This window comes from Rhamphochromis sp. 'chilingali' (assembly GCF_963969265.1).
Source record: "Rhamphochromis sp. 'chilingali' genome assembly, chromosome: 16".
Lineage (NCBI taxonomy): Eukaryota > Metazoa > Chordata > Actinopteri > Cichliformes > Cichlidae > Rhamphochromis > Rhamphochromis sp. 'chilingali'.
The window spans coordinates 1844558-1866451 of NC_137943.1; the positions used below are offsets into that span (position 1 = coordinate 1844558).

The 21894-nt window shown below is 42.6% G+C and overlaps 2 protein-coding genes across 3 annotated transcripts in view; both read right to left on the reverse strand.

Annotated features, from left to right (window-relative positions):
• Positions 1-14586, reverse strand: exoc3 (exocyst complex component 3). 2 transcript variants are annotated; one of them, XM_080907488.1, is made up of 16 exons: positions 14443-14586; positions 13228-13426; positions 12763-12982; positions 12465-12637; positions 11582-11794; positions 9875-10053; positions 9398-9514; positions 9122-9239; positions 8724-8849; positions 7850-7950; positions 6837-6947; positions 5576-5717; positions 4774-4896; positions 4468-4629; positions 3938-4059; positions 1-589 (listed from the first exon to the last, which is right to left on the reverse strand). In XM_080907488.1, the coding sequence occupies exons 2-16, from the start codon at positions 13369-13371 to the stop codon at positions 385-387; spliced, it is 2256 nt and encodes a 751-aa protein (XP_080763614.1). In that variant the 5' UTR covers positions 13372-13426; positions 14443-14586; the 3' UTR covers positions 1-384. The 2 variants fall into 2 exon arrangements, with proteins under 2 accessions (XP_080763614.1, XP_080763613.1); XM_080907487.1 differs by having other exon boundaries at positions 13228-13429.
• Positions 14538-21894, reverse strand: part of LOC308413025 (uncharacterized protein) — a gene marked incomplete at both ends in the record, with an annotated part of 18666 nt that continues 11309 nt past the window's right edge. The window contains 5 exons of the mRNA XM_080907808.1: positions 14538-14590; positions 16889-17000; positions 17094-17418; positions 19320-19500; positions 19584-19602. Of these exons, the coding sequence (XP_080763934.1) occupies positions 14538-14590; positions 16889-17000; positions 17094-17418; positions 19320-19500; positions 19584-19602 (690 nt within the window). The remainder of the gene's footprint in view (positions 14591-16888; positions 17001-17093; positions 17419-19319; positions 19501-19583; positions 19603-21894) is intronic.

Sequence of the window (21894 nt, forward strand, 5' to 3'; positions counted from 1 at the left end):
TTGAGTTATTTTTCTCTTAAGGTATCCTGCTTTTGTTCCATTTCTTTTCATGCTCAGTCCATACAGGTAATGTGAAGTATCGGCTATTAAAAATGAAACGAAGTTAACTGAATGCTGTACACAAGTCAGGGGACAGCTAAGGTAAAGAAACATGACTGACAAGAAACAGAGTAACACAGGGAAGTTCAGTAAAAGGAGAGGACATAAAGTCTTGTGATGCAGTCCATTTAGACAATACAAATTGTATTTGTTTAAGCAGGCATGTGATCAGGAAAGAAGGAACAAAATGAGTGAATACAGAAAACAGGCTGCAAGAACCAGTGAAAAATAAAGTATCCTTTGTTATGCTAGTGTGACCGAAGGAGCTGGACATGGAAATAGGCTTTATTTTAGCAGCTTTGAGGTTGCCATGGAGGTCATTGTAGTCATGGTCGTCATGGCAATGGTGGGCACAGCGACGTCTTTAAAAATGGACTGTGTGACACCAGAATGTGACACTTTATTCTCGCTGAGCGTTCCGATGATCATCTGCCGCATCTCCCTGCTGGCATCACCACGCACAGCAAGCAGCGCCTGGATGTGCTCCTCCCTACAGAGAGCCGGAGGGACAAACAACCTCAGCCACATATAGGCAAACTCCTTATAGACACATGCTGTATTCCGCGTGGTGTTGATGGCCTTGGTAGCACTGTCACGGCTCACTCGGTGATCAGGCACACTTCAACATTAGTTGAGGCACTCTCTTTTTAAACTAAGTCTGAAAAGCTTTTTTCTCATGGCACGGTCATGCTTAACAGAAAGAACACCAACACGATTCAGCGTGCACGCCCTCATCAAGATGTGTAAACAGATTGCATGAAAAACTCTCGTTTCTAACGCTGCGACGTCAGGAGCAAGTTCCCACCTGGAGTCAGAGTGGAATATTAATCAGTTCATGTTTTAACTTTGTATGTCTTCCTTCCAAAGAGCACTTTAACCAGAAGCATTTCAAAGTGGACATGAAGCACTACATGTACAAAGGCGAACTTACACCATGGAGCTCTGCTCTCAAAGATGTGATTCTGTCTGTGAAGCTGGGTTTAAGAAACAAAGTTTATAACCTTTATAAAATTTTATAAAGGTTATAAACTTTTATAAATAAAAGTTTATAACCTGGTGATGTAACCTTGTGTACTGACAGAAGATGGCGCCAAACACTCAGAAATGTAAGCACTTCTTAAATCCAGCTACACAGACACTGTTACAGCTCTGTCAGGTTTGGAGAGCAGGGCTCAGTAAATGAGCTTTATACACTTAGTGCTTAATGTGCACTTAAAGCTCCAAATCAGTAAACACACAGCATTGGGAACAATAAAATTGATAACTAAAATGTATCAAATGAAAAAACTATACCTGCACACGAGAGGCAAACACTTGAATATTTAATCCACTATAAGTTTGTTAGAAGCTGCTTGATTTCTTTGCCCTGGTTCCCAGCACCAGTTCTGGATCTCCATTGTGGTTCCCTATAACTGCCACGGAGTCTTTCTTTTAAGTCTGTTTCCTGCAGCCCGTGTTTGGGTCATCACTCGTGGTGGTCTAATGGCTGCACTGTCGCAGCAAAAGTGTCTTGAACCCTGGCTGGGGCCTTTCTATGTTCTCCCTGTGAGCGTGTGGTTTCCTCTGACTACATCCTCCCTCAGTCTAAAGGCATGCATGGATGTGAGGTAGATATATAGAATAAAGTGTTGGTTAAGCTTAAAAACGAATAAATACTATATGAATGTGAGTATGTTGCATTACTCCTACACTAAACACACACCTAACAATAAGTACTTTGATGACACGTTCAATACTTCCAGATAAATCCAGCGTTACATCTATATCAGTCTCTGAGAGCAGGAAGTACTCTCTGTGCAAACTGTCCCGTTTCATTTTACTAGCAGACTTCACAGCTTTTTTTTTTTTTAACTGTTAATTATTGTCAGCCACTCCTTGGCCACGAATGTCATGTGACACTGTGCAGCTACAGTAGAAATGTATTGTGGTGGGTAAAAACCTTATTTTAAGGAAAAGCAACCTAATGTCTTTTATTCAAACTCAGATCTGACTGGTGACACTATTTGTGTAGGTTTTTTCAGGGTAACTACTGCAATTAAAGCTTATGCTATTTCCTCAAATGACCATGAAAGCAGCAATGTGAGAGAAAAAAATGTTTAGTGTAAATGTGCCATATAAAAAACGATCCCATCATTTCAGTTCTTGTATACAGTGGGGAAAAAAAGTATTTAGTCAGCCACCGATTGTGCAAGTTCCCCCACCTAAAATGATGACAGAGGTCAGTAATTTGCACCAGAGGTACACTTCAACTGTGAGAGACAGAATGTGAAAAAAAATCCATGAATCCACATGGTAGGATTTGTAAAGAATTTATTGGTAAATCAGGGTGGAAAATAAGTATTTGGTCAATAACAAAAATACAACTCAATACTTTGTAACATAACCTTTGTTGGCAATAACAGAGGTCAAACGTTTACTATAGGTCTTTACCAGGTTTGCACACACAGTAGCTGGTATTTTGGCCCATTCCTCCATGCAGATCTTCTCGAGAGCAGTGATGTTTTGGGGCTGTCGCCGAGCAACACGGACTTTCAACTCCCGCCACAGATTTTCTATGGGGTTGAGGTCTGGAGACTGGCTAGGCCACTCCAGGACTTTCAAATGCTTCTTACGGAGCCACTCCTTTGTTGCCCGGGCGGTGTGTTTTGGATCATTGTCATGTTGGAAGACCCAGCCTCGTTTCATCTTCAAAGTTCTCACTGATGGAAGGAGGTTTTGGCTCAAAATCTCACGATACATGGCCCCATTCATTCTGTCCTTAACACGGATCAGTCGTCCTGTCCCCTTGGCAGAAAAGCAGCCCCATAGCATGATGTTTCCACCCCCATGCTTCACAGTAGGTATGGTGTTCTTGGGATGCAACTCAGTATCCTTCTTCCTCCAAACACGACGAGTTGAGTTTATACCAAAAAGTTCTACTTTGGTTTCATCTGACCACATGACATTCTCCCAATCCTCTGCTGTATCATCCATGTGCTCTCTGGCAAACTTCAGACGGGCCTGGACATGCACTGGCTTCAGCAGCGGAACACGTCTGGCACTGCGGGATTTGATTCCCTGCCGTTGTAGTGTGTTACTGATGGTGACCTTTGTTACTTTGGTCCCAGCTCTCTGCAGGTCATTCACCAGGTCCCCCCGTGTGGTTCTGGGATCTTTGCTCACCGTTCTCATGATCATTTTGACCCCACGGGATGAGATCTTGCGTGGAGCCCCAGATCGAGGGAGATTATCAGTGGTCTTGTATGTCTTCCATTTTCTGATGATTGCTCCCACAGTTGATTTTTTCACACCAAGCTGCTTGCCTATTGTAGATTCACTCTTCCCAGTCTGGTGCAGGTCTACAATACTTTTCCTGGTGTCCTTCGAAAGCTCTTTGGTCTTGGCCATGGCGGAGTTTGGAGTCTGACTGTTTGAGGCTGTGGACAGGTGTCTTTTATACAGATGATGAGTTCAAACAGGTGCCATTCATACAGGTAACGAGTGGGGGACAGAAAAGCTTCTTACAGAAGACGTTACAGGTCTGTGAGAGCCAGAGATTTTCCTTGTTTGAGGTGACCAAATACTTATTTTCCACCCTAATTTACAAATAAATTCTTTACAAATCCTACCATGTGGATTCATGGATTTTTTTTTTCACATTCTGTCTCTCACAGTTGAAGTGTACCTCTGGTGCAAATTACTGACCTCTGTCATCATTTTAAGTGGGGGAACTTGCACAATCGGTGGCTGACTAAATACTTTTTTGCCCCACTGTATGTCTAAAGTACCATGCTGAAAATATGGGAATGATGCTGGCAACAGCTGGAATGCTAGCCAGCGTTAGCATGTGTCTGTGTACCTGATATCAGGATATTTAGACACCAGCGTGGAGACCTCCAGGAACAGCAATGTGGGGTCAGTCAGCTTGAACACTTCTGCAATAGCAGTGATGGCACCACAAAGCCAGTCCGTGTCCTCACCCTACATGGTTAAAAAACAAAAGAGAACCAAGAATATTTTCATGTGCTGCTGTGTGAGGATCGTGTGTATCATCTGCTTGGCTGTTAAACTCTTCACAGTACATCAATTAGAGTTGGGGTAGAAAATCCACACGAAAACAAAACTTGAAAGAGTCAAGTCTGAGCTCATTTAGGTCAATATAAAAATGAATGAGGTATTATGTTAAATTAATATACATTTGAAATATATTTTAGGAAGTCAGACATTATTGTAGTTCATTGTTTTGATTAATCTGAAACATTGTAGTCACTCGAGATCCTGGATTTTTGATTTTCATGAGCTACAAGCCGTAATTATCAAAATGAGAGAAGAAGCACACACTGTCCACATATTTCCATACCAAAGAGCACTGCACACATGTGAACTTACCGCAGCCAATTTTCTAAAGAGGAACTTGAACTGATCAGCTTCCTTCATCATCCTTTCAGCTCCCTCCTTTCTCTCGTCAGGGTTTTTAAAAGTGATCCTCTTTTGCATCACTGCTTTAATGTACTCGACTACCACCCTGCGCAGGGCCTCACTCGTCATCTCCTGCACACAGCACATAGAGCAGGTTAGTCCTCAGAGTAGAGTTACACTACAGCTGTGGAAGCTACGCAAACAGCTCAGACCTACATGCTGAAAACATCGTTATTCAATTTCACTGGACTCTACGGCTGTTTGCAAAACTTCTACCTGATTGAAAGGTTTCTTAATCTTGTTGAAGTCATTGAAATAGTCCTCCACCGTCACACAGATGGTATCCACAGCATGAGAGCCTGTCAGCCACTTCCTGGTCAGCAGTTCGTTCAAGTGACTCTGGAAAATGCAATGAGAGAATAATTTGTAATCAGTATTTAAACATCAGAGGAAATTCTTATCATTCATTCGTAATGCTAAAATAAATCCTCAGTTTAAGAAGTTTCACAAGTTCCTGTGAAACAGCTGCACCAGCTGTTTCACAGGAACTCAACTGCACCCTCGACTCACTTTCAGCTGATAAATCTGTAAAGTTTTTGTGTTGTTATTGTTACAATGTGTGAGCAAGGAGAGCAGGCTGCTCATTTACTCGCTCAAAGACCCTCGAAGCAACAACACCTAATATACAGCAGATTCATTTGTCTCTTATTGATCAACAGGAAATATATAATGGATTTAAATGTGATTATAAACACCTATATTCCTTTGAAGTGGACACCAAAATAGTAGCTAAATGCTTTGCTGCAAGACTAGAGAAAGTACTTCCTCTGAAAGCCGTGGACTGAACGTGACAGGCGTGTTTTCTGGACCACCCAAACAGTCAAACACTACTTTCAGGCTCCGTGCAATGAACACGACTGGCATCCTTTTATAATATATTTAATAAAAATCTGATTACAATATCAGACCGGAGTTTTGTTTTGTTTTTTTTAATAGAAAATGAAACTAGAAATACAACAAACACGATATAAACATGTAGTAACTATAGTATTATTAAAAATATACTTTGTTTTTTTACCTCAAGATCAAGGAAAACTTCATCTAACAGGAACTGACAACCCTCCTTTGCCACCTCATTGAGCGTCCTCTCTATGGCAGCATCACTGTCAGTGGGCTCTGATGACTGAGAGTACTTCCTCTTCAGACTGTTGATGGACTCCCTGAGTGACAGATGGGACTGTTTACAAATGAATCTTCATAACATGACTGAGCCATAAATCAGTTTCACTGACAGACAGCATCAGCGGTGAGCCGCTTTCACCAGCCTGTGTTTACAGAACACATCACACCCTAGTGGCTTATATTAATATTGGCATATTTTTGCATGTTTTCTCACCATAACTTCCAGAACACCACTTCTGAATTTGTGCATGCTGTTTTTTTTCGCATCAAAGTTTTGAAAACGAATTAAAACATAATAAATAATACAAGGACATATAACCTTATAACTGTTTAAACAGTACAGTCATTGCTAAATGTAATAGCAGTAAAGCATGAATTTGGGTAAAACCTGTGCAACAATAAAAAACATGATGCAACATCTTCCAGCTGACTGCAGTTCATAAAGAGTGACGGAGGACTCTACGAAGGACTGAGTAGCACACATTGCTGACAGTGGCTTATACTGAACATTTCACAGCATCAACCAATAAGCAGAGGCTTTTGTTATGAAAAAGGGACAATCCTGTGAAATTCTTATAATGACTGTCCCATTGCTTTTATTTTGAAAATCAACACATACCTGTGGTCAATAAAATAACTTCCTGTATAACACTAAGGGCTTATATTTTGAAAATCCAAAAGTGTCTGAAGCACATTTTCCTTCTATTAGGAAACTGAGGGCTTTTATTTTGAAAACTTGACACACTTTGTCCCTTCTGTTAGCCGCTGCTGTCTCTTGTGCACCAGGATGTGTGTAACAAACAGGAGCAGCTGATGAAAGTGATTTGCCTTCATTAAGATCTCAGCACATCACAGCTTTGCACAGCTTGAGCTCAGTGTCGCTGAGCTCTTACTGTATCAAGCACAGGTAAAAACAGAAATCTTCAACAATCTTTGCCAGCACACTGCCAGCCAGTGTGATTTGAACTTGTCTGAGATCATTCGTAGATGCACCTGTGGTGTCACAATCTTAGGTGTTCATGCCAAGCGCCTGCCCGCCCAGCGAGCTGATGACAATACCCCATCAGTCTGTTATGGCTGATGGGGTGAATTAGAGTAATCCACCTCTTATTTGGATAATATGTTAACACTAGTTCATGAATGAAATTACAACTCACTTAAATGTCTGGCAGTTGTTAATGATGGCTATCATATACTGCACATAGCACTGAGGCAGCTGCCTGTCTCTCAGGTGCTCTTCTTTGTAGCTCACCGCCTCCTCCCTGTACCTGCAAACAAAACACACATAGTTACTGGTAAAGATGTTCCCGTAGTTTGTTCTCTTACTTGCTCTCTAAATGGATGCAATTACTATTGATTATTAGCTACTTTTAATTTGGAGAACCGGGGACTTTTATGAACCACGTTGAGGGTGTTCATTTTGGGCCCAATGTTGCAAGATGCACTTGTAGCACACTTCCCAATGAAGTGAGAACAGAAACAATTAGAACCGGATTCACATCACAACAGGTTTATTCATCACAATGATCCGGATTCTCTCAAATGTTTAACAGCTTCTATTCAATGATTAATGACGAAGCCTCATCACGCTGGTTTTAACTGCTCCACAGTTTTTCAGAGAACTGTGTGTGTGAATTGTTTCAATCTGTCAGTCTCACAATAAGTCAACACTAGGAAATGCAGACTAATAATTCTCGCACACATTTTAAACAATGGTTATGTTGTGTGAAACTGTGATGTGAGGGTGCGCAAAAAGACAGCAGATGGAATAAGAGTGCTAAAGGGCCATTAGTATATAGTGCTGTGCAGCGTCAGTTCATTAAAGTTGCTGGTGAATGATTTTACCTGCAGCACCAGAATGGAAATAAAGGTATTTGTCAGTGTAACTACATGCAGTGAGTTGTCCCTTAGTGTACACCTCAGTGGAACTATTAAGTCCTCGTGAAAAAAGTGGTGCACACAAGGAAATAGCTGCAGGAAAATACGTTTGTTTGCACAGCGCTAGGGTTTGCATATGTCTGAGCATGAAAATCAAGGCCTGCAACTCACTACTCCAGGAGGAGCTTATCATAAAGCTGTGGTTTAAATGACACCTTCATAAAATTCAAAATCACTGACATTTTTCTTGAACTGTTACAAGAAAAGTTAAAAAAGCGTATGACAGAAATACCTGAGGAGGAAAGTGTTCATTTGTTTCAGGCAAAGCTTCAGAACCTTTTCTTTGAAATCTCCATCAATCTGTGCAGCAACTTGTAGGTTCTGCTCAAACATCTGAGGAGTCGAGACAGAATCAGAGGAGCACTTTCAAGAAGCAAGTACAACGTAGCAGACATCACACAGTACACTGAATGTCACAGCAAATCCTTCAAACTGCAGTCAGTGAGGGACAGCTTCAGTCTAACACTGTGCCTGAAAAGTCTCCATGACCTGATCAGTGTGACCCCGATACTTCCCCCACCACGCTTTAGATCTCATTTTTTCTTCATCAAGTGCAGTGAAAATAAACTGCTTTTAACAATGAGCAGTGTTGGAGAGTAACTAGTTAAACATAACCAAGTTTAATTACAGTCGTATAAAACTATCTCCTCCTTTCTGTGCTCTGCCTCTTCTCTGCCAACCAAAGTGCATTACTGCAGCAGTGACCCAGGCTGAGGCGGGTGAGCATGCCAGTGAATAAGCAGAGACAAATGTTTACAGGAATAAAAATGGTGCAATATCAAAAGACACCAACCTAACAGAACGTGTGGAACCTGTAAAGGATCCTCTGCTACTGTTGAAACATTTTTACAAATAATCAAGTGCAGTGTGTTTCTAGTAGTTAAACTAATTAAAATAGTTACTTGGCTTGTTACATTTTAAAGAGGTAGCTAGTAATGCTATTGAAAAAACAGGCGTGGTCTGTAATATGAGTGTTGACGCCAAGTTAAAAAAAACAGTGCGGACATCATCTGGCTGAGAACATTCACACGAGGCGTGTTATCAACACGGCTGAAAATCTTACAGCTCTGTACGGGCTCACTCCTCACGGGGGAGCTGCGTGTTACCTGAAAGACGATGGCCGGCAGTGTGGTCTGATAGTATCCGTCTTGATCAGCCTCAGGCTCTGTGTCCTTTTGCCAGTCTTTCTTATCCGTTTCCAGGGCCTTGCGCAGCCAGCCTGTTATATTAGACTAAAGACATGAACGTCAAACAGAAACAGGAATTGACTTGATTTCTGTTGTTTGTCATTTTTAATGAGATGCTGACATTACAAGTTACAGATATGAGGACATGAGGAGTTGGTTTCTTTTGCAGTTGGATGTTCAAGGAGCCGGCCTACTGTAGTGCAGCACTCACAGTTTTTAATTGCATGAGAACTTAAACTGCACAATATACTGTATAAATAATTACAGGCACAATAACTTGAATGAGACAATCCAGAGAGTTCCTGGTAGCAACTTACTGTAAAGGTCTTCACATATTTGCTGAGCAGGTCGTCCACCACCTCTCGCGGCAGCAAAGGCTCCAGCTGGTGGATGTCACACTCTGAACAGAGCTCTGGATGGCCCATCATCTCCACGCTGGGACAAACACACACACTCGTTGTATAACAGTACATCTGTCACACCTGCAGATTCCTCATGAGTTTTGCTCAGCAGTAGTAAGATGCCCCAGGGTTAGGTCAGTTTACATACATGCTTCCAAGCAAAGACTCACAAAGTGTGCTTTGTGTGTGTACCTCTTATATGTGTTGAGGACCCACGTCAGAAGAGACACAATCTCATTAGCCTCCAAGTCCTCAGAGGCCAGTTCTTTGACACGCATGGACACAGCATTATGGTAAAGACGGAAAAACCTGAAACACGCATACAGGGTGCACATGTGGGTGAGCACGTCTGTGAATACGACACACAAAAGCATATATGTAGAATATATCGTTGACTCGTGTTTATTTAAAAAGGACAATGCATACGAATGAACACGAGCCCTTAAATATACCAGATTTAGCCAGACTCATTTTCACATGTAGTCCTGGCGGGGGGCTACTAAATGTACAAAGCCCTTTACCTCACTATGGAAACAGTTTGATAGATCTGCAGATCTTCAGTTTTTTAGTGATGTACAAATAAGCTGAGGATTGTTGGGACTGAAAGACATTTATAGACATTTAACATAACTGCGACTTCACACTCTTACAAGAAATGATATGTCTGACCTGTTGAATGTGTTGTAGTGTGGAGGGAAACACTGCACCATGAGATTTTTGACAACAATCAGATCATCCAGAACATATTTCCTGGTTATTTCTAGAAGACGAACCAGCCACATTTTATCAGCCTCTCTTGTGACTGCTTGTGTGCCCTCAATGCGGGTGCTGACTGTACCCTCCAACACCTGCAACAGAATCCACCAAAGGCTTCATAAATGCTCACTGGCTTTGTGGCTGCGTCAACCATGAGTGCAAACACAGGTTTAAATGAGTCAAAGGGGTCTCCATAAGTGGATGGAGATCACTGTAGACATACACCAGTCCTACAGCTGACAGAATACTAACCACATGGTCAGAAATACAAAGACTGAAATATTTTATGAAGAAAATGAAAATAAAAGCAAAGGCTAGGGCTGCTCGATTATGGCAAAAATGATAATCACGATTATTTTCACTGAAATTGAGATCACGATTATTTGACGATATTTATTTAACCCTTTAAGACCTACCATAGAACCAAGTCCACCAGAGCTCATATTTTTTTTTTTTTTTTACATGCTGTAGTGCCATTTGTGGGAGCATTTCAAGTTGCTATACATCAATACAACTGTTATAGCCCATATTTTAATAATATGTATGCATTAAGTGCATAGTAATTACATAAATTGCAAAAAAGTGCAATAAACTACAAAAAAAATTGAAAATCGCTTTTGTTTTGTTTACATATATTTCTACTTGGAGAAATTTAAGAGGTTTATCCCTCAAAACTTTAAATACAATAAAGTTGCAAAAAATAGTTTACAACAACAGGAAATTTATTTTGAGTGTCTTCATAGTTTTATTTTGGAGATACAGAAATTTTTATATACTGCAGGAAAAACAAAAAACAATCCTATGATGCAAATTTGCAAAGAAAACAGCAGGTGCATCATTTCACTGTGGGAAGTGTTACGAACAGCTGATCGGATCGGCAAAGCGTGTTTCTGGAATATTATGTTTTTGTTCCTGCAAGCGCTTTTTATGCAGTTTTTGCAAAGCTATATGTGGAAGGAAACCGTGACCGAGGACAAGCTGATGGCATCAGATGTAAGTACAACTCCTCCGGTTTCATATGCAAAACAAATTATTGCGCTAGCTTACACGGTTCAGGTTCTACAGGGATTTAAAAATAGTTACGCAAAACGGAGCGTGCTGCTCTGACCGGCTTTAAAGGGTTAACAATGACTTTAAAAAAATAATATAAAATAGTGTGCAACACCACTGAAGTTTGTTTTTTTTAAACTCTCTTTTCAACCAACAGCAGTCACTCTCCTCTCCAAATAACTTCTGCTTAGCTTTCCGAGCTTCCCTCGGGTCCTCTTAATCAGCGGTCTTCAACCTTTTTTGCGCCACGGACCGGTTTATGCCCGACAATATTTTCACGGACCGGCCTTTAAGGTGTCGCGGATAAATGAGGGAGGGGCTAATAATCGGCTCAGTCATTTTTAATGATCGCTGAAAGCCCAGATCGTAATCGTGATTAAAATTCGATTAATTGAGCAGCCCTAGCAAAGGCAAATTAAATGTAAACAAGTTTTGGATAAGTACTCACAAACACAATGACTGATACAATTTAAGAAGAGTTGGCAGGTACTTAAAAAGATGTGGAGAGTTTTCAGACCCTTTGAAATGGTTTTTTCTCTCAGTATTTACAAAGTATTATCCTGTTCTGACCTCAAACATCTTGTCCTTCCACTTTTTGGGCCGCCCAGGCGGGATGAACCCAGTCTGCTTTTTTCGGTCAACCATACGCCGATCAATCTTCTCCTCCCGCTCAATGATACGAACTACTGACACCAGCATGGTGGGGTCACGACGAACTGTTACCATGGACCGCTGCAGTACCATCCATAATTGTTTAGCCAGCTCGTCTGACAGTCCCTGAACCTGGAAGAGAACAGAGAGAGCGAAAGCTTTTTGAGCGGCTTCTCTACAACTACCTGTGTTGAACCAGGCCATATTTTTAATCACAGGATTTTTTTGTCTGGTTAAATAAAGGTTAAAAAAAAAGAAGAATGAACACAAGTTTAAGGCATTGGTGTCCCTTCATGAAGCCAGTCAAACGATTTTTTACTCATAAACTGTATTTTTTTAAACACTTTTACTATCGGAGATTTTTATTCACTTTTTTCAGACGTAGCTCTTTTATGCCTTTTCAATGCTTTCAACATTCAGAGTTTTCAAATGACAAAAGCACCTGCACTGTGTGTGAATGACACTGACTTGTCCAATCAAATTCTTAAACAAGGCAGGTACTGCCAGTTGACCGGGATGCACGAACTTGTACCCAAGAGGACAATTCCAAGTGACAACTGGAACTCGGCTTTGCATGTATTCCACATGCATATTATTTGCATGAACTTTAAGCACACTGTAATGGAGTTTGACCACCAAATGTATTCTAGCAGGCACGTGCGCGCAACCACACAGGTAGTCTGAGCAAACTTATTTGTAACGTTTGTTGTATTTTGTGATGGATTTTGTTCCAAGCTATATTTTTAGGGGCAAGGCTGCCACTGGTCCAACTCTCTGCATCGACTTTGCTATGTTCGCTTACATCTTCAAAGTAGATGGAAATGAGATGCATGTCACTGGTGTTCCTGCTGTCCATACGGTACTGCTCATACATGAGGTCATCACGTGAACACTCCAGCTCCATCAGCTTCCTGTGGGCCTGCAGCAGCTCTGCCTGCTCTATCAGCTGCTGTGTCTCTCCCACTATCTCTGGCACTAGACACAAAGCAAAGGAAAAAGACACCCATGCCAGTAAAAACCAAGAGCAGATAAGGTTTCTATAGTAACAGAATATTGTTGGCATCTTTTAGATTGAAGTTTTTAGGTTCAGCTAAACTTACCAGAGAAGATATTTTTTAGGTTTTCCACAGCAGCAGCCAGCTGGCTGTGCTGAACTACAGCATCCTTGACATCTTTTAGGTTTTCAATGGTGTTAATGCTCTGCCTCCAGTCTTTACTGACATCAGCCAATGAACTCTGGATATCTTTGACATCTAGCAGAGCACTGTGCAGCTGGGTCAGTCCAGTCCGAACACCATCCAACTGGGACTGAATGGCTGCCTGAAGAACATCAAGGACCACCAGGAAACATTCATGTTCAGCATCATTGTTGAATTACTGGGACTTAATAACCTTGTGCTATATACAAATGCTTTGCTTTCTTGTTTAACGTGTATCCATCTACTGTGTAGATTACTAATGAATACATTCTCTATAAAAAAGCATACCTTTATCTTAGCTGTTATTGAATTAAATAGTAGACATTGCTAAGATAACAACAACAGTACACACAGAGGAAACATCACCTTGAGCCGCGCTTCCACTGACGCCTTTTTACGGGCTTCTCTTCTTCTGTATTGCTCCACTTTATCCAGCTGATCTGACCTCTGCAGCATCCCTGCCACACGCTGCACTGCAGTGGCAACTGCCTCCCTGCTTGTTTCCTCCATAGTCCTGCTCAGCAAATAAGGTGTCAGGTGTGTCCAAAGGTTTCCACACGAGGACCTGCTTAAAGAGAGAAATATCGAAAGGGCTGATCTTTATGTAGCAATGCTTTGCTTTACAAACTTTAACACTCATGACTGGTTTAGATACCTTGATTATTGTGGACATTAAACACTACGTGTATAAAGGCTAATTTACACCATAAAGCATCTAAAACCTGGCAGGAATTTTCACACTGTCTGGATTTAAGAAGTAAGTTTTTTGAACATGTTTAGCACCATCGTGTGCCAGTAATTCAACCTAATTCAATCTGATCTACAGATGCTCTTATCACTGTAATAACATTTTGAACGCTGTAGGCCATAACAAGATCATCTGTATCCTTCTCTAACTCTGTTTCTGTTTCTGTGATGAGCTCTGAAACTTGACTGAAACGCTTCAAATAAGCGATTCCTCTGCAGATGATCAGTTGGCTGTTTAGCAACTACTTTTTCAAGAATTTGCGATAAAAGGAAGGTAGTTAGCCACTGGTTTTGGGGACTGTATGCTGCGGGTCTAAGATGGTATTCCACTTGTGAAGACACATACAGATTTCAAGGTCCTGTTTATAAAACCAACAATGCTGTGCAATTATTGAAGGTAAAGTCTAATCCTGACACATCACATGCACGTGAATGTCACGTCCATTATTTTCTTCCGGTTATCCCATCCGGACGAAGGGGCGCTGGAGCTGTCACAGAGCAAGAAGCGGACTAAACTCTGCTCTGTCGCAGGGATAGAAAGCCATTTCCAAATGACAGTACTTCATTGGCAGACACTGTTAAATGGCTTCTGTGGTCCTAATGCCGCCGCCTAACGTTAATGCAACACAACAAAAGCTAGTGTTGCTTTTGCACTGACAGCTATAACACCGCATCAGAACACAGTCGTGACTGGATCAAGTACACAATTCAACTAACGGTGAAATGAAAACAGATGATCCAACGTAGTAAATGGATGCTAAGCTAACAACAGGCGAAAACGTCCCAGTGTCAGCGACAATACAACAAGCTAGTTCTTCAGAACCGGACACTTACCTCACTTAAGGCAAAACCAGAGGGGAGACAAAAACCATATCTACCAGTATTAAATATATTATTATTTCAACTAACACAGCCTTTGTTGTCGTTGTTCAACTTCCTGCTCCCAGCAGCGCAGGAGACGCCTGCTGCTCCTTCTTCTTGGCTGTTGACAAACAACGAATTGGTGAAATACCGCCACCAACTGGTATGGAGTGTGGATCCACATGTCACACAAATGCGTTTGTCCAAGATAATTAAATATGGCCTGATAACTTTTGCTTCCTGATTTATTTCTAAGTCAATCAATGAAATCTAGTTTAAGATTAAATCCATTTAGGCTTTCAATCAGTTTTCTTGCTTCTTCCTCATACAGTGTAATATAACATTCTCTATTGTCTCATCAATACTCACATTTTTCATTGCAATGTTTCCCTAAAACGAATAGTTTAGCCCAGTGTGCCGAAATCTTTTTTCTCCTCCTTCCTGTCCTTTCTTTCTCCCGTTGTTTTTGTCATCTCTCCTTCATTTTGTGTTTGTGTTATATTTTATTTTTATTGTACTAAAGCTGAACAAAAACAGTTTTTGGTTGCACATTTTTTTAATGTGTAATCCAATCCAAATAGAGCACGATTTAAAAACACAACTTCGGCGTGCTGTGCAAAGCACCCCCAAAGATTTATTACTTTTTTGACAATATTTGCTGTTTGTGTGACACACTACTAAAAATATGAAAAGCATACAGTACTGTACTTGGTTGAGATGTAATATTTTAACAACAAAAGTATAGATATCCCCTCTCCCAAAATGGTTTGTTCCAGCTCGCCTCTCCCCTGCTCTGGCTCTGGTGCCCTTTGTGCCAGAGCGATGGTGGCTGAGACGCAGCAGAGCGGAGGTGTGAGTGCCTGGCTTAAGACAGGACATATCAGCTGCATGTTACTCTTTATATAGTTAGGTAGGAGTCAGAGCATGTTTCTTTTTAGCTGAAAAACATTACACCAGGTGACCTGCATTGTTGAAAACGTGTTTTCCGATTATGTTTGCTGCCCTACAATCTGTCCTACTCTGTAGTAAAATCAGCGCCATTTGACCGTCCTGTTGCTCCCATTGAAATGTATACAGCCTATTTAAAAGCTAAAACTTACAATTGTTCGTAGCCTGCTGTTGTTACCACTGTCCTGTTTGAAATGGATACTTACTAGCTAACTGACTGGATGCCCATTACTCCTGTTGTGTGTGTGTTTGTGTACAGAGAGACAGCCAGGTTCATAATGGATATAAGGAAGTTTTTTTTTTTTTAAAAAAGGAGCCACATTCAGGTAAAAGTGTAAAATCAAATGATCTGTAAATCAAGAATAATGTTGGATCAGTGTTTCAATATTTATATCCTTTATTAGATGTTCGTGTGGTTTAGTTATTTGCCTTTTGGTTGAAAGTACACTGAGAGAGGACTTTTTGTTAGTGATCTTAATAGTATTTTTTTCATATTAATGTAATTTTTCATCTAATTGAATAAATTCTATTTGTGTATGATTGTCAGTCCAAAGAGGGAGAGAGGAAAGAGGAGAACGTAAGGAGAAAGTACAAGGTCAGGAAGAACCAGGTAAGAAAACAGACAGGGAGCAGTGGCAGGCACAACAGAAACTGTTAAACTGACAAAAAGAAAAAAACTGATTTTATTCATACAATCTGGAAGTTGTGTTCTCTCTATATTAAAGCTGCTATACAGAATCTGCGAAACAAACTGGGTTGAAACATTTTGACCCTCTTTAACAACATTCCAACATAACATTATAATGGATTGGGGAGATTAAAATTAATGATATATTTTTATGTGGTTCAGCCACAACTCTACTAAAACCTCAGCCAGTAATAGGTCGGCCAACTTTTGGACCATCCAGTTGTCTGTATGACTGCTGCAGTACATACATCACATTTGCTCACTATCAGAAAGTGCCAAACAGCCCTGGTGGAGTGAGGAGCTGTAAAGAGAAGCAGAGTGCTCTGTTTATATTCTACAAATGTTTTAAGCTTGCCCTCATTAATGGGCAGCTGCTTTGGGTCTTTCAACACCCTCCTTCTCTGGATCAAAAGCAGTTCAATGACATGAAAAGCTAACAGCACCTGGTATCCCCAGGCAGTCTCCCATCCATTTACTAACCAAGTCCAACCCTGCTTAGCTTCCGAGATCAGACGAGATCGGGCGTGCACAGCGTGGCATGGCCGTAACCTGCAGACCTGAGCACAAAGTGTCAATTTATGGAATCAAGTGGTGAGTTGGGCAGTACTTGAAGTTGCGAACACAACCCTCCAATTTAACTACAGTCTTAACGGTAACTGCATGCTTGCCTAATACCCTAACTCAAGGACTCAATTTAGCATTTAACCAGCAGCACAGGACCTGGTGTGGTGTAGGTGGCCTCAGCAAGAAGCACAGGCCCTGGTGTGGGGTAGTTGGCCTCACCCAGCAGCGCAAGCCCGCGTGTGATGTAGATGGCCTCATCCAGCAGCACAGGCCCTGGTGTGGGGTAGGTGGCCAAAGCCAGAAGTAAAGGACCTGGTGTGGTGTAGATGGCCTCAGCCAGAGCCACAGGCCCTGATGTGGTGTAGATGGCCTCATCCAGCAGCACAGGCCCTGGTGTGGGGTAGATGGCCTCAGCCAGAAGCACAGGCCCTGGTGTGGGGTAGATGGCCTCAACCAGCAGCAGAGGACCTGGTGAGGTGTAGGTAGCCAAAGCCAGAAGTAAAGGACCTGATGTGGTGTAGATGGCCTCAGCCAGAGCCACAGGCCCTGGTGAGGTGTAGGTAGCCAAAGCCAGAAGTAAAGGACCTGATGTGGTGTAGATGGCCTCAGCCAGAGCCACAGGCCCTGGTGAGGTGTAGGTGGCCAAAGCCAGAAGCACAGGCCCTGGTGTGGTGGAGGTGACCTCAGCCAGAAGCGCAAGCCCTGGTGTGTTGCTTTCAGCCTCAGCCAGCAGCACATGACCTGGTGTTCTGTAGGTGGCAAAAGCCAGGAGCACAGACCTGGTGTGTTGTAGATGGTCTCAGCTTGCAGCACAGGACCTGGTGAGGTGGAGGTGGCTTCATCCTACAACTCAGGCCCAGGTGAATTGTAGTTGGCCTCAGCCAGATGCACACGCCCTGGTGTAATTTAGATGACCTATGTTAGCAGCACAGGCCCCAGTGAGGTGCGGATGGCCTCACCCGGCAGCACAAGACATTGCTGAAAACAGCCAAAAAGAATGTCGATTATGTGCCCTCATTAATGGGCAGCTGCTTTGAGTCTTTCAACACCCTCCTTCTCTGGATCAAAAGCAGTTCAATGACATAAAAAGCTTACATCAACTGGTATTCCCAGGCAGTCTCCCATCCAAGTACTAACCAACCCCAACCCTGCTTAGCTTCCAAGATTAAACGAGATCAGGCGAGCTCAGGGTGGTATGCCCCTAAGGTGCAGGCCCTACCACAAAGAGTCAATTTATGGAATCAAGTGGTGAGTTGGGCAGTAGTTGAAGTTACGAACACATCCCTCCAATTAAATTACAGTGTTAATGGTAACTGCATGCTTGCCTAATACCCTAACCCAAGGACTCAATTTAGCATTTAACCAGCAGCACAGGCCCTGGTGTGGTGTAGATGGCCTCCACCAGCAGCTCAAGCCCGCGTGTGATGTAGATGGCCTCATTCAGCAGCGCAAGCCCTGGTGTGGTGTGTATATGACCTCAGCCAGAGCCACAGGCCCTGGTGTGGTGTAGATGGCCTCAGCCGCCAGCACAGGTCCTGGTGTGTATCAGTCAGCCTCAGCCAGAAGCACAGGCCGTGGTGTGTGGTAGATGGCCTCAGCTAGCAGCACAGGACCTGGTGAGGTGGAGGTGGCTTCTTCTTGCAACTCAGGCCCTGGTGTGGTGTGGTTGGCCTCAGCCGGAAGCACAGGTCCTCAGCTAGAGACACACGCCCTCGTGTAATTTAGATGACCTATGTTAGAAGCACAGGCCCCGGTGTGGTGCGGATGGCCTCACCCGGCAGCAGAAGACATTGCTGAAAACAGCCAAAAAGAATGTCGTTTATGTGCCCTCATTAATGGGCAGCTGCTTTGGGTCTTTCAACACCCTCCTTCTCTGGATCAAAAGCAGTTCAATGACATAAAAAGCTTACATCAACTGGTATTCCCAGGCAGTCTCCCATCCAAGTACTAACCAACCCCAACCCTGCTTAGCTTCCAAGATCAGACGAGATCGGGCGTGCACAGCGTGGCATGGCCGTAACCTGCAGACCTGAGCACAAAGTGTCAATTTATGGAATCAAGTGGTGAGTTGGGCAGTACTTGAAGTTGCGAAACACAACCCTCCAATTTAACTACAGTGTTAATGGTAACTGCGTCGTGGCCTAATACCCTAAACCAAGGACTCAATTGAGCTTTTAACCAGCAGTACAGGCCCTGGTGTGGTGTAGGTGGTCTCAGCCAGAGCCACAGGCCCTGGTGTGATTATGGTAAAATGGCCTGCATTTGTATAGCGCTTTTCTAGTCCCTAAGGACTCTAAGCGCTTCACACTACATCCAGTCATTCACACACACATCATGGCAGCTACATTGTAGCCACAGCTGCCCTGGGGCGCACTGACAGAGGCGAGGCTGCCGGACACTGGCGCCACCGGGCCCTCTGGCCACCACCAGTAGGCAAACATGGGGTTAGTATCTTGCCCAGGGATAGTTGGCATGCAGCCAGGAGGTAGCCTGGGATCGAACCACCGACCTTCTGATTAGTGGCTGACCTGCTCTGCCACCTGAGCTACAGCCACCCCATACATATATTAAAATGGCCTCAACCAGCAACACAGGCCCTGTTGTGGGGTATATGGCTTCAGCCAGAGCCACAGGTCCTGATGTGGTGTACATGGCCTCAGCCAGAAGCATAGGCCCTGGTGTGGTGTTGTTGGCCTTAGCCAGCAGCACAGGACCTGGTTTGGTGGAGGTGGCCTCAGCCAGAAGCGCAAGCCCTGGTGTGTTGCAGTCAGCCTCAGCCAGTACCACAGGCCGTGGTGTGTTGTAGATGGCCTCAGCCGGAAGCACCGGTTCTCAGCCAGATGCACACGCCCTGGTATAATTTAGATGACCTATGTTAGCAGCACAGGCCCCGGTGAGGTGCGGATGGCCTCACCTGGCAGCAGAAGACATTGCTGAAAACAGCCAAAAGGAATGTCGTTTAAGTGCCCTCATTAATGGGTAGCTGCTTTGGGTCTTTCAACACCCTCCTTCTCTGGATCAAAAGCAGTTCAATGACATGAAAAGCTTACAGCACCTGGTATTCCCAGGCAGTCTCCCATCCAAGTACTAACCAAGCCCAATCCTTCTTAGCTTCCGAGACCAGCCCTGTTCAGGGTGGTATGGCCATAAGCTGCAGGCCTCAGCACAAAGTGTAAATTTATGGAATTAAGTGGTGAGTTGGGCAGTACTTGAAGTTCCAAACACAACCAATTTAACTACAGTGTTAAAGTTAACCGCATGGTAACCAGAGATGGGCAGTAACGCGTTAATCCGATTACTTTTTTCAAGTAACGAGTAAAGTAAGGGATTACTATTGCAAAAACAGTAATTAGATTACCGCTACTTTCCCGTAGGACCGCTGCGTTACTAAAACCATGATTTTTTTGCGAGAATGTCTCACAACAGTGACGTAAGCGAGTGCGACGTTGGTGACAACAGCTGTGTGCAGATCAACAATGGATCATATATCGAGTGCGGAGAGAGTATGAGCGTGCAGCGTTTAAAGCGTGGAAGTACTGACCTTACTTTGAGTTTGATTCCATAAAAAGTGACAAAAACATTAGTGTCCGCTGTGCGTGGGAAGAAAACTTCTTTTTACAGTGAAAAAACCCCTAAACTTCCAACAAGCACCGAGTAGCTACGACGTAACGGGAAACTCACAGAGAAACTCACGGATTCTTCCACTGACCGCCGCGGCACACCTGCACCAGGGTAACCCTCCGCCTGCCCAACTCCGGCTTTACAGGTGAAAATAGAGCAAAAGGACCGCTGAGTCTTTGACTTTATTTATTTTCTGCTGTGTTTTACTTGCATCTATTTGAAAGATTGAGTGTAAACACAAAAAATATTTTATTTTATGTGCTGGAATGTGCAGAAAATAGGTTTAAATGTTAAACTAATTTCTTCCAGTCAGAGAATGTTGCATATAATTAAATCTTTGCTTGATGCATAAAGTTAAAAGATTAAAACTAATAAAACAAGTTTTAAAAAGAGACTTTTCCATTTGATTACATTTTGTATGATGGATTATGCAGAAAAAGTAGAATTGGGCTGAAAGATCTATCGCTTTATCACCTTTTCAGGTTGTAAATCGTGTTTTTAAAAAGTAACTAAGTAACTAAATAACTAAGTAATTAATTACTTTTAAAAATAAGTAATCAGTAAAGTAACGGGATTACTTTTTGGGGAAGTAATCAGTAATTAGTTACTAATGACTTTTTTCAAGTAACTTGACCAAAACTGATGGTAACAGCCCCGCTGGTTTAGAAACATTTCCGTTAACAAAGCAAGGAAGCAAGACGAACAGCTTTAACCGGTTTTACTTGCTAGCAAGGGAGGCTGGTCGGAACCAGGCTCTTGGAGCTGAACGCTCCTCACCCGCCTCCTAGCCAGCATCAAATAAAACAGCCTTCCTTGCAGCCTTTTATTGAAAACAGTTACATTGTAAAATCCCCCTGTGGTTCTAAAGGATAAGGTACCATGTGTGTATGTGTGTGCACGTGTATGCATGTGCGAGAGTGTGTGTGTGTGTGTGTGTTTGGGGGTGCGTTTGTGTGACCTTCTGACCACAAAAGGGTCATAAAGGCAGGAAGCTTACTAAACAAGAAAAAATCTTCACATAGTATGTGCCTATAATAAAACACTACAGCCTCCCCCACCAACAGACTGGCTGGAGAGGTGGTCAGAAACAAAGGAATGTCTTTGATCATACAGCTTAAACCAAGACTTTAAATTTAAGTGATTTAAGTAACACAATGACAACATTTAACAATTTGACTCCAACATCTGTATTCTGTGTGTGTGTGTGTGTGTGTGTGTGTGTGTGTGTGTGTGTGTGTGTGTGTGTGTGTTTCCAGCCATGCTATACATAGACATACGACCTTTCAGTGAACTTAAACTGTGTGTGTGAGGTATGCAGAAAAGCAGAAGTAAGCGTCTTGCTAAACTATAAAAACAGGAACTTGCAATAGGTCGTATCTCAAATGACCATTTAAAGGTTTGAAGTCTTGAACTTTAATAGAACAGTCTGGTTTCTAAATCTATAATGGAACATTATAACATCAAGGGTGCATGGTGCACAGAGTCCACACAGAGCTGCACACATGCACAAATGATTATATGTTTCTAAGCATAAATGGCAATATAAAAAATATCAATCCCAACAGCCGGGTAGAATGGAAGTGAGCGGCTGTGAAATTGGACAG

What these genes read in the sequence shown, in the direction of transcription:
- exoc3 (XM_080907488.1), bottom strand. Translation starts at nt 13,371, where the DNA reads ATGGAGGAAACAAGCAGGGAGGCAGTTGCCACTGCAGTGCAGCGTGTG. An exon ending in CCTAAAAAATATCTTCTCTG is followed by an intron (nt 12,638 to 12,762) that starts GTAAGTTTAGCT and finishes CTTTGTGTCTAG; the next exon opens with TGCCAGAGATAGTGGGAGAG. An exon ending in TTTCCATCTACTTTGAAGAT is followed by an intron (nt 11,795 to 12,464) that starts GTAAGCGAACAT and finishes GTTCTCTTCCAG; the next exon opens with GTTCAGGGACTGTCAGACGA.